General features: G+C 43.2%; 1 protein-coding gene across 1 annotated transcript; it reads right to left on the bottom strand.

Annotated features, from left to right (window-relative positions):
• Positions 1 to 4,592: 4,592 nt before the first annotated feature.
• Positions 4,593 to 5,744, bottom strand: LOC117515907 (transcription factor Maf-like). Its single transcript, XM_034176682.1, is given in 3 exon segments — positions 4,593 to 4,718; positions 4,720 to 5,546; positions 5,549 to 5,744. Coding segments are annotated over 3 exon segments (978 nt in total). The 5' UTR covers positions 5,643 to 5,744; the 3' UTR covers positions 4,593 to 4,661.
• Between the last annotated feature and the right edge of the window lie 5,785 nt (positions 5,745 to 11,529).

Raw genomic sequence — 11,529 nt, 5'->3', positions numbered from 1 at the left:
GGAGAGAAATGAGGCAAAGGAACGACAAAGCATATTAATGCCTCTCAATCCATCTAGAAGCAACAATGAGAACCATTCATTCCCCTGTAATCTGAATTGCACTGCAGCCAAGTGGACTCTGACCCATAGAGGAGCTCGCAGTGACGGACCTGCAAGCATGGATCATCTGCAAAGACACATCTGGCTTCCACGTGCAGCTACGCCCTGTGGGAAATTTAAAGCTTCAGCACTATGAAAGAATAAAGCACTGTGCACAACACAAATAGACACACACGGGGTTTGGTACATGGGAGGTTCAGGCCCACATGTTGAGAGCTGTGCATGGGTCAAGGCGCTTCTGCACAGGTACAAATGAAAGGCAGTGACTTTGGAAGTGCTGCACAACACTGCGGGTCACCTTGTCCAGCAAAGAGATCAATGTCTGTTTGACTGGCTGAAAGAGAGAGCGAGAGAGAGAAGAGAGAGAGAGAGACTGCAGTAAGAGGGTAAATCACCTCCCTTGCTTCATTGAGATGCTCCACCCTGCATAATACAAACTTGCGCCCACGTCACCATGCACATGAGCGCTTTGAACACCAACATGCACACATGCTGTGCACGTTGACCCGCTGTGTGCAACTTCACTGCTAAAACATCTGCGCCGCCTACTCGGCCGTGTTTTCTACGAGTCAGAATATTGCGATAGTGAATAATTAAATCAAAATTAGCTTTCATCTGTTGCCGCTCCATTATGTATTCAAAAAACGGAGTGTTTGAATTCTCCTGTAATGCATGTGCACAGACGGAACGGGTCTCAATTCTGCAAAAAACACCATTTGACCTCTGGCCCTTCAGCGTGTGAAGCTGCACACAGAGGCAGCAGCAGCAGGAGCAGCATGCATCAACGTTTTCAGCCGCATTCCGCGCAGCCAGGACGGAGACAAGTTAAATGATTGGGGTTTCAGCTAAATGACACATAACTCAGGAATGTGAGACAGAGACACCGTGGCACACTGCAGGGCTGCTTGATGGACAGACTGCAGGGGAACATAAAACACAAGCTGATTTAAATCACTTTAAATGTAAATGTTTATGGTGGGAGTGATGCAGATCCAGATTGAGTGGAAGAGATTGAAATGGTTTCCTCCTTTGAATGTGAATTTGTTTTGTTTTTTACCCTGTGGGGAATCAAAACACAATAAAAATGCCAACATAATAAATAAGAAAACTGATGCATTACAAAATTAAATATTAACATTGTGTGACACCTTTAGGGGAGGTGATGTGCACAGGATCAAGTGTGTGCCTGAGACCAGAGTATTCTCCTGTCAGACAGGAGAAATACAAGGTCCCTTGAGCAAGGTCTTTCAACTGCAAGTTGGTCCCAAGTGTGCAGCTGAGTGCTTTGCATCACTCTGTGTGCGTGTGTGTGTGTGTGTGCTTGGGGGGGGGTCTGTGTGAGAGTGCACTTTGAGCATCTTCTTTGGATGGAAAAGTTGTGATAGAAATGCACTCTTATTTACTGTTATATTTCTGAAGAACAGTCAGCATGTTTGTTTTATTTAAACAACAGATTTTTATTGGTATAGATTTTGGTATTTCGTGTATTTTTGGGGTAGATTTTTTTGGGGAGCTTGTATGCCAGAGAACTTAAAAACTTTTGCTCTTCAAGTGGAATAGTGCACCAGACAAAATTCAAATGATTTTTTTTTATGCATATGATTTTAATTATTTTGCACCGTTTTACTTTAGGTCATGATAAAAAGCTGCAACATGTCACAGTGTCAGGACTCAGAATGACTCATTCTCAGAGATTTAATACACTTTAAAGCCACATGCAGCCTCCTCCACAAGGTACAAGTAAAAGACAATGCGCACTCCAACAGCGCGCAGTGCACGCCCTTTTTGTGCTGTAATTCTTAGGCATTAAAGTGGAGTACATGATGATGCTTTCACATGCCAATAGTGATAAATTTCAAAGTGATTTTCCATAGTTGACTGAATGGGAGAGAGTCCAATATTGTGACAGCCGGCAACTACCTTATCTTTAATAACCTAATCATTGGAACAGGTGCGAATGATCAGCGCGCACGCGTCGATATACGGAGCCGGCAGGAATAGAATTACGCATTTACCGATAAGATTAATTATGCGCCGTGTTTGCGCGCACAGCAAGAGCGTGCGTGTGCTGAGAAACGAGGAGGAAGCGCTGAAATGTTCCTCTGCCTTTTTGTCCTCTTTCAACGCAGGAAGTGATTGGGACACACACTGCGCAGCGCGCACACTTTCTGCACCCTCACAGTCATCAGCGGCGTTTCCGCTTTAATCGCTTTACGCGGCGACAAAGTGTGGCGCAAACACCGCAAAGCTGTCACAGCTTTTTGCGCTAAAAAAAAGGACACCGGCGTTCATCCTCGACTCCCTGACCTGTCCCTCCTCACAGAGCGAAAGAAGCACGGCAGCTCCAGTTGTGGGTTATAAGACAAATGTAATTAAATAGCGCGCTATATTGACCTAATCAGATAGGAGGGCCATAAATTAGTGGACACGCGCTCACTAAAAGGCCCCTCTCCTCTCAGCTCGGACACATCTCTGATCGTTTATCATCCAAGAGGAGCAGGAAGGCATGCAGCCAGCATCTCTCCATCTCTGCCTGTCTCTCACTCACTTTTAATCACAGAGAAAATCATTCTTTCGCAGAAGCATTGCGCCATATATCCCATGATGCTCCGCACTCTGGGGCCAAAGTGTCAGATCACGGGGCGCGATCCACAAAGTTAAAAAACAAACAAAAAAACGCCCCTCTGCGAGCTACAGGCTACATTATACCGACTTTGAAAGCAAATAATTAAATACACTCATATGACTCCTTGATTAAAAACAGCGTGGTGGTATTTATTTTAAACCCTCTCATGTCAAAGATCCCTAAATATTCGCACACAGTTGGCCTGCAAGTATCAGCCCTCCTGGATTTGTCTGTTATAACACACACACACACACCACACACACACACACAACACCACACACACAACAACACACACACACACACACACACACACCACACACACACACACACACACACACACACACACACACACACACACACACACACACACACACATCAGAATCTCATTCATTTATGTGCAGACTGTGGTCCAGACTTTGGTCTTTGGGTCGATTTGAAATTAAACTTTCCACCGAATTCAACAAGTAAAGTGCAAGTTTGCGCTCAAATGAATCATTAACTCAAACGGATGCAGGATGTGTACAGCGCAAATACTGAGAGCTCGGGAAAGAGGGGAAACATCTAAATATTTAAAATAAATTATATATGATTATGCGCTTTTTTTTAAAGAAAATTTTTTTGTATTTGCGCAACAAGTGAAGATTATGAACAGCTCAAATATAACGGCAATTAAGGGACAAAAATATATGTAGTCTTTACAAAATTAAGTCAGCATTATTTCAGCATAATAAAATAATTACAACACATTTTTAATTGCGTCAATTCGGATATTTTAGCAGGATGTCTTGTGCGCAACAATTGCATCGCGCTTCAGCCAAATCCACACGTGTGTGGCTTCTACCCCGCATTTAGAATAATAAAATAAAGAGAAAAATCTTGCTAAAAAGATTGAAATTTGTGAATATAAAATGGTGTGTCTGTGAGTGTGTGTGCTGTTGCCCTCAAAGACAAAAAAAACAACAACATTCAAACGTAAGAAAAAATAACATTTCACCAGAATATTTCCATTCATAACTTTTATTGATGAATGGTTCATTTCCACTTCACGCGTGAACACGAGATATGAAAAATCCAGATTATTTACTGTGAATCCACATCACACTAGACGAATATTTGCCTCATGATTCCAAACAGTTCACAGATTATTTTATAATCCACTGGGTCTGTGTAGTAAAACTTTAATGAATTAGAGGAAAAGCGTGAAGTGACACGTCAGATTTGAGTTTAGTTTGAGACAAATTGCATTAACAGACACTTTATTGAAGCCACTTGTTGATCATAATCTCAGTTTGTCATTTAAAATAAATATTTTAAACATCCTGGTAAAAGGATGAATCAGTATTCCATACAGAGTTGTTTTATTCTATTTTGTTCCCAACCAAAAGAAGCGGGTTTTGCGCTGAAAATTCATGATGTCAGAATGACGGATGGATGCGCCTGTTCACACTTAATCTCACCAGAAGATGAGGCGTACACATACATTCATTATATACAAAAAAGAGAAAAGAAATCCAAACATTCCATACATGACCAGCATGCGCACAGAACAGATACAGTCCAAACTTCTCTCGCCACTAAGTTTGTTTTTTCCCACTTCCTAATCACAAAACAAACACGATGGATGATATGAAATATGTGATCATTCACTGAGATAAAAAGTCACATCACTTAAAAACTACTGCGCTTAATTTCACAGAGCAATTTCGGGTGGATGTGGCGCAGAACCCGTGCGCAAAATCAGCAGCCCGTCTTCAGAAACAACAACAAAAAAAATGTAAAATAATCTTTTGCCAGTCGGATTTATATTTTTTAAGTGAGAAAATAAATGCATCTACATCCTTAAACAGTTTTAAACGCAGGTGGACGACTTTGTTGTTAGATGAAGAAGTTTATTTTGTTGTGAGGGTCTTATTTAAACTTTTTGGCGCACCGGGACTCACATGAAAAACTCCGGGGACGACGGATTGTTGTCGCTGCTGGATCCTCCGTTTTCCTCTGAAGCCGGTGCTGATGAGTTTTTCGTATTTCTCCTTGTAGGCGTCCCTCTCCCTGGCCAGCCGGGAGATCTCCTGCTTGAGGTGGTCCACCTGCTGCATGAGCTGCGTCTTCTCTCCCTCCAGGACGTGCCGCTGCTGGACGCGCTTGTACCGGCAGGACTGCGCGTAGCCTCTGTTCTTTAGCGTCCTCCTCTTCTGTTTCAGGCGGATCACCTCTTCTTTGCTGACCCCTCGGAGCTGCCGGTTCAACTCCCGCACCGACATGGTCACCAGCTGCTCGTCGGAGAAGCGCTCCTCTAAGCGCATGTGCTGGTGGTTCCCCCCCGCGCCGCCGCCGGACTGGGAGCCGGACGAGGGGTGGTGTGGCCCCGTGTGGTGGTGGTGGTGATGGTGGTGGTGGTGGTGTGGTGCGCCGTTCTGAGCTGCGGCTGCGGCGATGACTGCGGACACCACGGCGGCCGCTGACCCCATCTCCTCACCGGGCATGGCGCCTCCCGGCCCGGCTGCGCCGCCAAACTGCTGCCCTCTGGCGTAGCCATCGAAGGTCTGGAGCTGGTGACTGCTGCTGATCAGAGCCTCTACGGCGTCCTCCGGGCTAAAACCCAGAGCTTCGGGGTTCAACTGCTGTTGGTACCCGGTCATCCAGTAGAAATCCTCCAAGTGCGCCTTCTGTTCGCTCCCTGATCCCGGACTGGGCGCCGAGAAGCTTGGAGAGGGGGGAACCGAGCTGCAAGGCGTGCTCATCGGGGTGGAAGAGAGGGATCCCCCGGCGACCAGGCGGCTGCACTGGCTGATGCTGCGATCGGGCTCCACCGGCTCCTTTTCACTTCAAACTTCATCAGATCGAAGTCATTAACATATTCCATGGCCAGGGGACTGGTGGGCAGGTCGGAGTTGCTCATTGCCAGCTCTGATGCCATCCTCTTGCTGTTGACAGTCCTCCAAAGGGGGTGAGGAGCACCTGTCAAAGTAGGCTGCTGAGACACGCACTGAGCCAGCTTGATTTCTTTATTTATTTTCTTTAAAAAAAAAAGCCGAAGGAATAGAGGATTTTTCTCGCACTAATTGCGCAGCTTCGCGGCTAAGTTTTTTTTCCCCTCTCTTTCTCTCTCTCTCTCTCTCTCTCTCTCCTCTCTCTCTCTCTCTCTCTCTCTCTTCTTCACAGACGCACCGGTGCAGCGCTGTTTCGTCGCTCTGTCTGTGCGCGCGGCTGTCTGAGCGCTGCGCTCTCTGTTTCGACCATTTAACACTTCACGGCTCCTTTTCGGAGCAGTGCGGAGCTCCACGGACGCGTCCGGACAATCAGCTGGCTTCTGAAGAACGAGAGGGGGAGAGGAGAAAGAAAGAAAGAAAAAAAAAAAACTCCACCCAAGGATTGATAGATTTTTTCTCCCTCTAACGGATCAGTCAGCCGACGAGTTAAAAAGCATTGCTTAGTTTTATAGGCGGCGTGACGTCACGGTTGAAATATGAAATTGACCGAGACTCAGCCAATGAGCAGCGGAGCCTGAGGACTTAATTAGCATAACAGTGTAGAAAGTTTTCTGACACGTGTTACTCAAAGGAGATATTCGGAGGATGAAGAAGATGTCAGATGGTAAATACTGTCTTACATTTGACAAGAAAAAGTTTCAGGAGCACAAGATTTTTTAATTTAATTTAATTTTTTTTTTTTTTTTTTTTTTGCATTTATGACTTCCAATAATATTTCACTTGAACTATATGGAATATGTTTTTAATTTGTTTTAACCAACTTGTGCATTACTCAAATCTTTCTTAAAAATCTCAGCATGTATTTAAGTTGTTTATTCATGTATATTATCTGCGCACAGAGACGCGGAATCTATTTGTACAAAATGCAAAATACAAAACAAAACAAACAAACAAAAAAAAGCTGGAGATAAAATAAATAAAAGCACGCGTTTTATGAGGTAGACGATCAGAATACGTCTGACTGACAGTTTTTGTAAACTCAATGTCGCCACCTTTTGGTATAAAAGAACATTTCATGTGGAAATGTTTTGGATGTATCCTATTAATTCGTGTTTTCAATGTATTTATTTCAAAATATATATTTAGTTGGTGTAGCGATAAGACGACACCTTTTATTGTGAGGCTTGTCACAGTAAATGTTAAATTTTACATAAAGTTTTCTTCAAACATGCAAAATAAATTAATCAAAATAACAGATGTTTTAAAACTCATCAGAGAAAAACATGAACATTAAAGTCACTTTTAAAATGACAGTGTGTAGTGAGAACATCTCTATGTCTTGTGTCTCTTTTCACCTTTGTAAACCCCCTTCTGCATGTGGGTTACTGTAAATCCAACATCACACTAGATGACTATTTGTCTGTCTCACTTTCTGTCCCCCATTGGTCTGTCTCACATTTTGTTGCTTTCTATTCTCTCTCACACGTGTTTCTGTCTTGATAACATGTTGTGTCTCTGTCTCGCTCATAGGATGTATATCTAACGTGTCTCTGTCTCTCACGTGTTTTTGTCTTGCTCACATGTTGCATCTCTGTCTCTCTCATAGGATGTATATCTAACGTGTCTCTGTCTCTCACGTGTTTTTGTCTTGTTCACATGTGTCTCTGTCTCGCTCATAGGTTGTATCTATCTAACGTGTCTCTGTCTCTCTCACGTGTTTCTGTCTTGCTCACATGTTGCATCTCTGTCTCTCACAAATGTTTTCTGTCTCGCTCATAGGTTGTGTCTATCTAACATGTGTCTCTGTCTCTCTCACGTGTTTCTGTCTTGTTCACATGTTGTGTCTCTGTCTCTCTCATAGGATGTATAGCTAATGTGTCTCTGTCTCTCTCACGTGTTTTTGTCTTGTTCATATGTTGTGTCTCTGTCTCGCTCATAGGTTGTGTCTATCTAACATGTGTCTCTGTCTCTCTCACATGTTTGTCTTGCTCACATGTTGCATCTCTGTCTCTCTCACAAATGTTTTCTGTCTCGCTCATAGGTTGTGTCTATCTAACATGTGTCTCTGTCTCTCTCACGTGTTTCTGTCTTGTTCACATGTTGTGTCTCTGTCTCTCTCATAGGATGTATATCTAACATGTCTCTGTCTCTCTCATGTGTCTTTGTCTTGTTGACATGTTGTGTTTCTGTCTCGCTCATAGGTTGTATCTATCTAACGTGTCTCTGTCTCTCGCACATGTTTCTGTCTTGCTCACATGTTGCATCTCTGTCTCTCTCACAAATGTTTTCTGTCTCGCTCATAGGTTGTGTCTATCTAACATGTGTCTCTGTCTCTCTCACGTGTTTCTGTCTTGTTCACATGTTGTGTCTCTGTCTCTCTCATAGGATGTATATCTAACGTGTCTCTGTCTCTCTCATGTGTTTTTGTCTTGTTCACATGTTGTGTCTCTGTCTCGCTCATTGTTGTGTCTATCTAATGTGTCTCTGTCTCTCTCACACGTGTTTCTGTCTTGTTCACATGTTGTGTCTCTGTCTCTCTCATAGGATGTATATCTAACATGTCTCTGTCTCTCTCACATGTTTTTGTCTTGTTCACATGTTGTGTCTCTGTCTCGCTCATAGGTTGTATCTATCTAACGTGTCTCTGTCTCTCTCATGTGTTTCTGTCTTGCTCACATGTTGCGTCTCTGTCTCTCTCACAAATGTTTTCTCTGTCTCGCTCATAGGTTGTGTCTATCTAACATGTGTCTCTGTCTCTCTCACGTGTTTCTGTCTTGCTCACATGTTGCATCTCTGTCTCTCTCACAAATGTTTTCTGTCTCACTCATAGGTTGTGTCTATCTAACATGTGTCTCTGTCTCTCTCACGTGTTTCTGTCTTGCTCACGTTGCATCTCTGTCTCTCTCACAAATGTTTTCTGTCTCCCTCATAGGTTGTGTCTATCTAACATGTGTCTCTGTCTCTCTCACATGTTTCTGTCTTGCTCACATGTTGCATCTCTGTCTCTCTCACAAATGTTTTCTGTCTCGCTCATAGGTTGTGTCTATCTAACATGTGTCTCTGTCTCTCTCACATGTTTCTGTCTTGCTCACATGTTGCATCTCTGTCTCTCTCACAAATGTTTTCTGTCTCGCTCATAGGTTGTGTCTATCTAACATGTGTCTCTCTCTCTCACGTGTTTCTGTCTTGTTCACATGTTGTGTCTCTGTCTCTCTCATAGGATGTATATCTAACGTGTCTCTGTCTCTCTCATGTGTTTTTGTCTTGTTCACATGTTGTGTCTCTGTCTCACTCATTGTTGTGTCTATCTAATGTGTCTCTGTCTCTCTCACACGTGTTTCTGTCTTGTTCACATGTTGTGTCTCTGTCTCTCTCATAGGATGTATATCTAACGTGACTCTGTCTCTCTCACGTGTTTTTGTCTTGTTCACATGTTGTGTCTCTGTCTCGCTCATAGGTTGTATCTATCTAACGTGTCTCTGTCTCTCTCATGTGTTTCTGTCTTGCTCACATGTTGCGTCTCTGTCTCTCTCACAAATGTTTTCTCTGTCTCGCTCATAGGTTGTGTCTATCTAACATGTGTCTCTGTCTCTCTCACGTGTTTCTGTCTTGCTCACATGTTGCATCTCTGTCTCTCTCACAAATGTTTTCTGTCTCGCTCATAGGTTATGTCTATCTAACATGTGTCTCTGTCTCTCTCACGTGTTTCTGTCTTGTTCACATGTTGTGTCTCTGTCTCTCTCATAGGATGTATATCTAACGTGTCTCTGTCTCTCTCACGTGTCTTTGTCTTGTTCACATGTGTTTCTGTCTCGCTCATAGGTTGTATCTATCTAACGTGTCTCTGTCTCTCTCACGTGTTTCTGTCTTGCTCACATGTTGCATCTCTGTCTCTCTCACAAATGTTTTCTCTGTCTCACTCATAGGTTGTGTCTATCTAACATGTGTCTCTGTCTCTCTCAAGTGTTTCTGTCTTGCTCACATGTTGCATCTCTGTCTCTCTCACAAATGTTTTCTGTCTCGCTCATAGGTTGTGTCTGTCTAACATGTGTCTCTCTCTCTCACGTGTTTCTGTCTTGTTCACATGTTGTGTCTCTGTCTCTCTCATAGGATGTATATCTAACGTGTCTCTGTCTCTCTCATGTGTTTTTGTCTTGTTCACATGTTGTGTCTCTGTCTCACTCATTGTTGTGTCTATCTAATGTGTCTGTCTCTCTCACACGTGTTTCTGTCTTGTTCACATGTTGTGTCTCTGTCTCTCTCATAGGATGTATATCTAACGTGTCTCTGTCTCTCTCACGTGTTTTTGTCTTGTTCACATGTTGTGTCTCTGTCTCGCTCATAGGTTGTATCTATCTAACGTGTCTCTGTCTCTCTCATGTGTTTCTGTCTTGCTCACATGTTGCGTCTCTGTCTCTCTCACAAATGTTTTCTCTGTCTCGCTCATAGGTTGTGTCTATCTAACATGTGTCTCTGTCTCTCTCACGTGTTTCTGTCTTGCTCACATGTTGCATCTCTGTCTCTCTCACAAATGTTTTCTGTCTCACTCATAGGTTATGTCTATCTAACATGTGTCTCTGTCTCTCTCACGTGTTTCTGTCTTGTTCACATGTTGTGTCTCTGTCTCTCTCATAGGATGTATAGCTAATGTGTCTCTGTCTCTCTCACGTGTTTTTGTCTTGTTCATATGTTGTGTCTCTGTCTCGCTCATAGGGTGTATCTATCTAATGTGTCTCTGTCTCTCTCACGTGTTTCTGTCTTGCTCACATGTTGCATGTCTGTCTCTCTTACAAATGTTTTCTCTGTCTCGCTCATAGGTTGTGTCTATCTAACATGTGTCTCTGTCTCTCTCACGTGTTTCTGTCTTGCTCACATTCACATGTTGCATCTCTGTCTCTCTCACAAATGTTTTCTGTCTCGCTCATAGGTTGTGTCTATCTAACATGTGTCTCTCTCTCTCACGTGTTTCTGTCTTGTTCACATGTTGTGTCTCTGTCTCTCTCATAGGATGTATATCTAACGTGTCTCTGTCTCTCTCATGTGTTTTTGTCTTGTTCACATGTTGTGTCTCTGTCTCACTCATTGTTGTGTCTATCTAATGTATCTCTGTCTCTCTCATGTGTTTCTGTCTTGCTCACATGTTGCGTCTCTGTCTCTCTCACAAATGTTTTCTCTGTCTCGCTCATAGGTTGTGTCTATCTAACATGTGTCTCTGTCTCTCTCACGTGTTTCTGTCTTGCTCACATGTTGCATCTCTGTCTCTCTCACAAATGTTTTCTGTCTCACTCATAGGTTATGTCTATCTAACATGTGTCTCTGTCTCTCTCACGTGTTTCTGTCTTGTTCACATGTTGTGTCTCTGTCTCTCTCATAGGATGTATAGCTAATGTGTCTCTGTCTCTCTCACGTGTTTTTGTCTTGTTCACATGTTGTGTCTCTGTCTCGCTCATAGGTTGTGTCTATCTAACATGTGTCTCTGTCTCTCTCACATGTTTCTGTCTTGCTCACATGTTGCATCTCTGTCTCTCTCACAAATGTTTTCTGTCTCGCTCATAGGTTGTGTCTATCTAATGTGTCTCTGTCTCTCTCACGTGTTTCTGTCTTGTTCACATGTTGTGTCTCTGTCTCTCTCATAGGATGTATATCTAATGTGTCTCTGTCTCTCTCACGTGTTTTTGTCTTGTTCACATGTTGTGTCTCTGTCTCGCTCATAGGTTGTATCTATCTAACGTGTCTCTGTCTCTCTCACGTGTTTCTGTCTTGCTCACATGTTGCATGTCTGTCTCTCTTACAAATGTTTTCTCTGTCTCGCTCATAGGTTGTGTCTATCTAACATGTGTCTCTGTCTCTCTCGCGTGTTTCTGTCTTGCTCAC

Source organism: Thalassophryne amazonica, chromosome 8 (assembly GCF_902500255.1).
Source record: "Thalassophryne amazonica chromosome 8, fThaAma1.1, whole genome shotgun sequence".
In the NCBI taxonomy this organism is placed as follows: domain Eukaryota; kingdom Metazoa; phylum Chordata; class Actinopteri; order Batrachoidiformes; family Batrachoididae; genus Thalassophryne; species Thalassophryne amazonica.
Note: the sequence above shows the minus strand (reverse complement) of the source record. Positions and strands in the feature narration are given on the sequence as shown.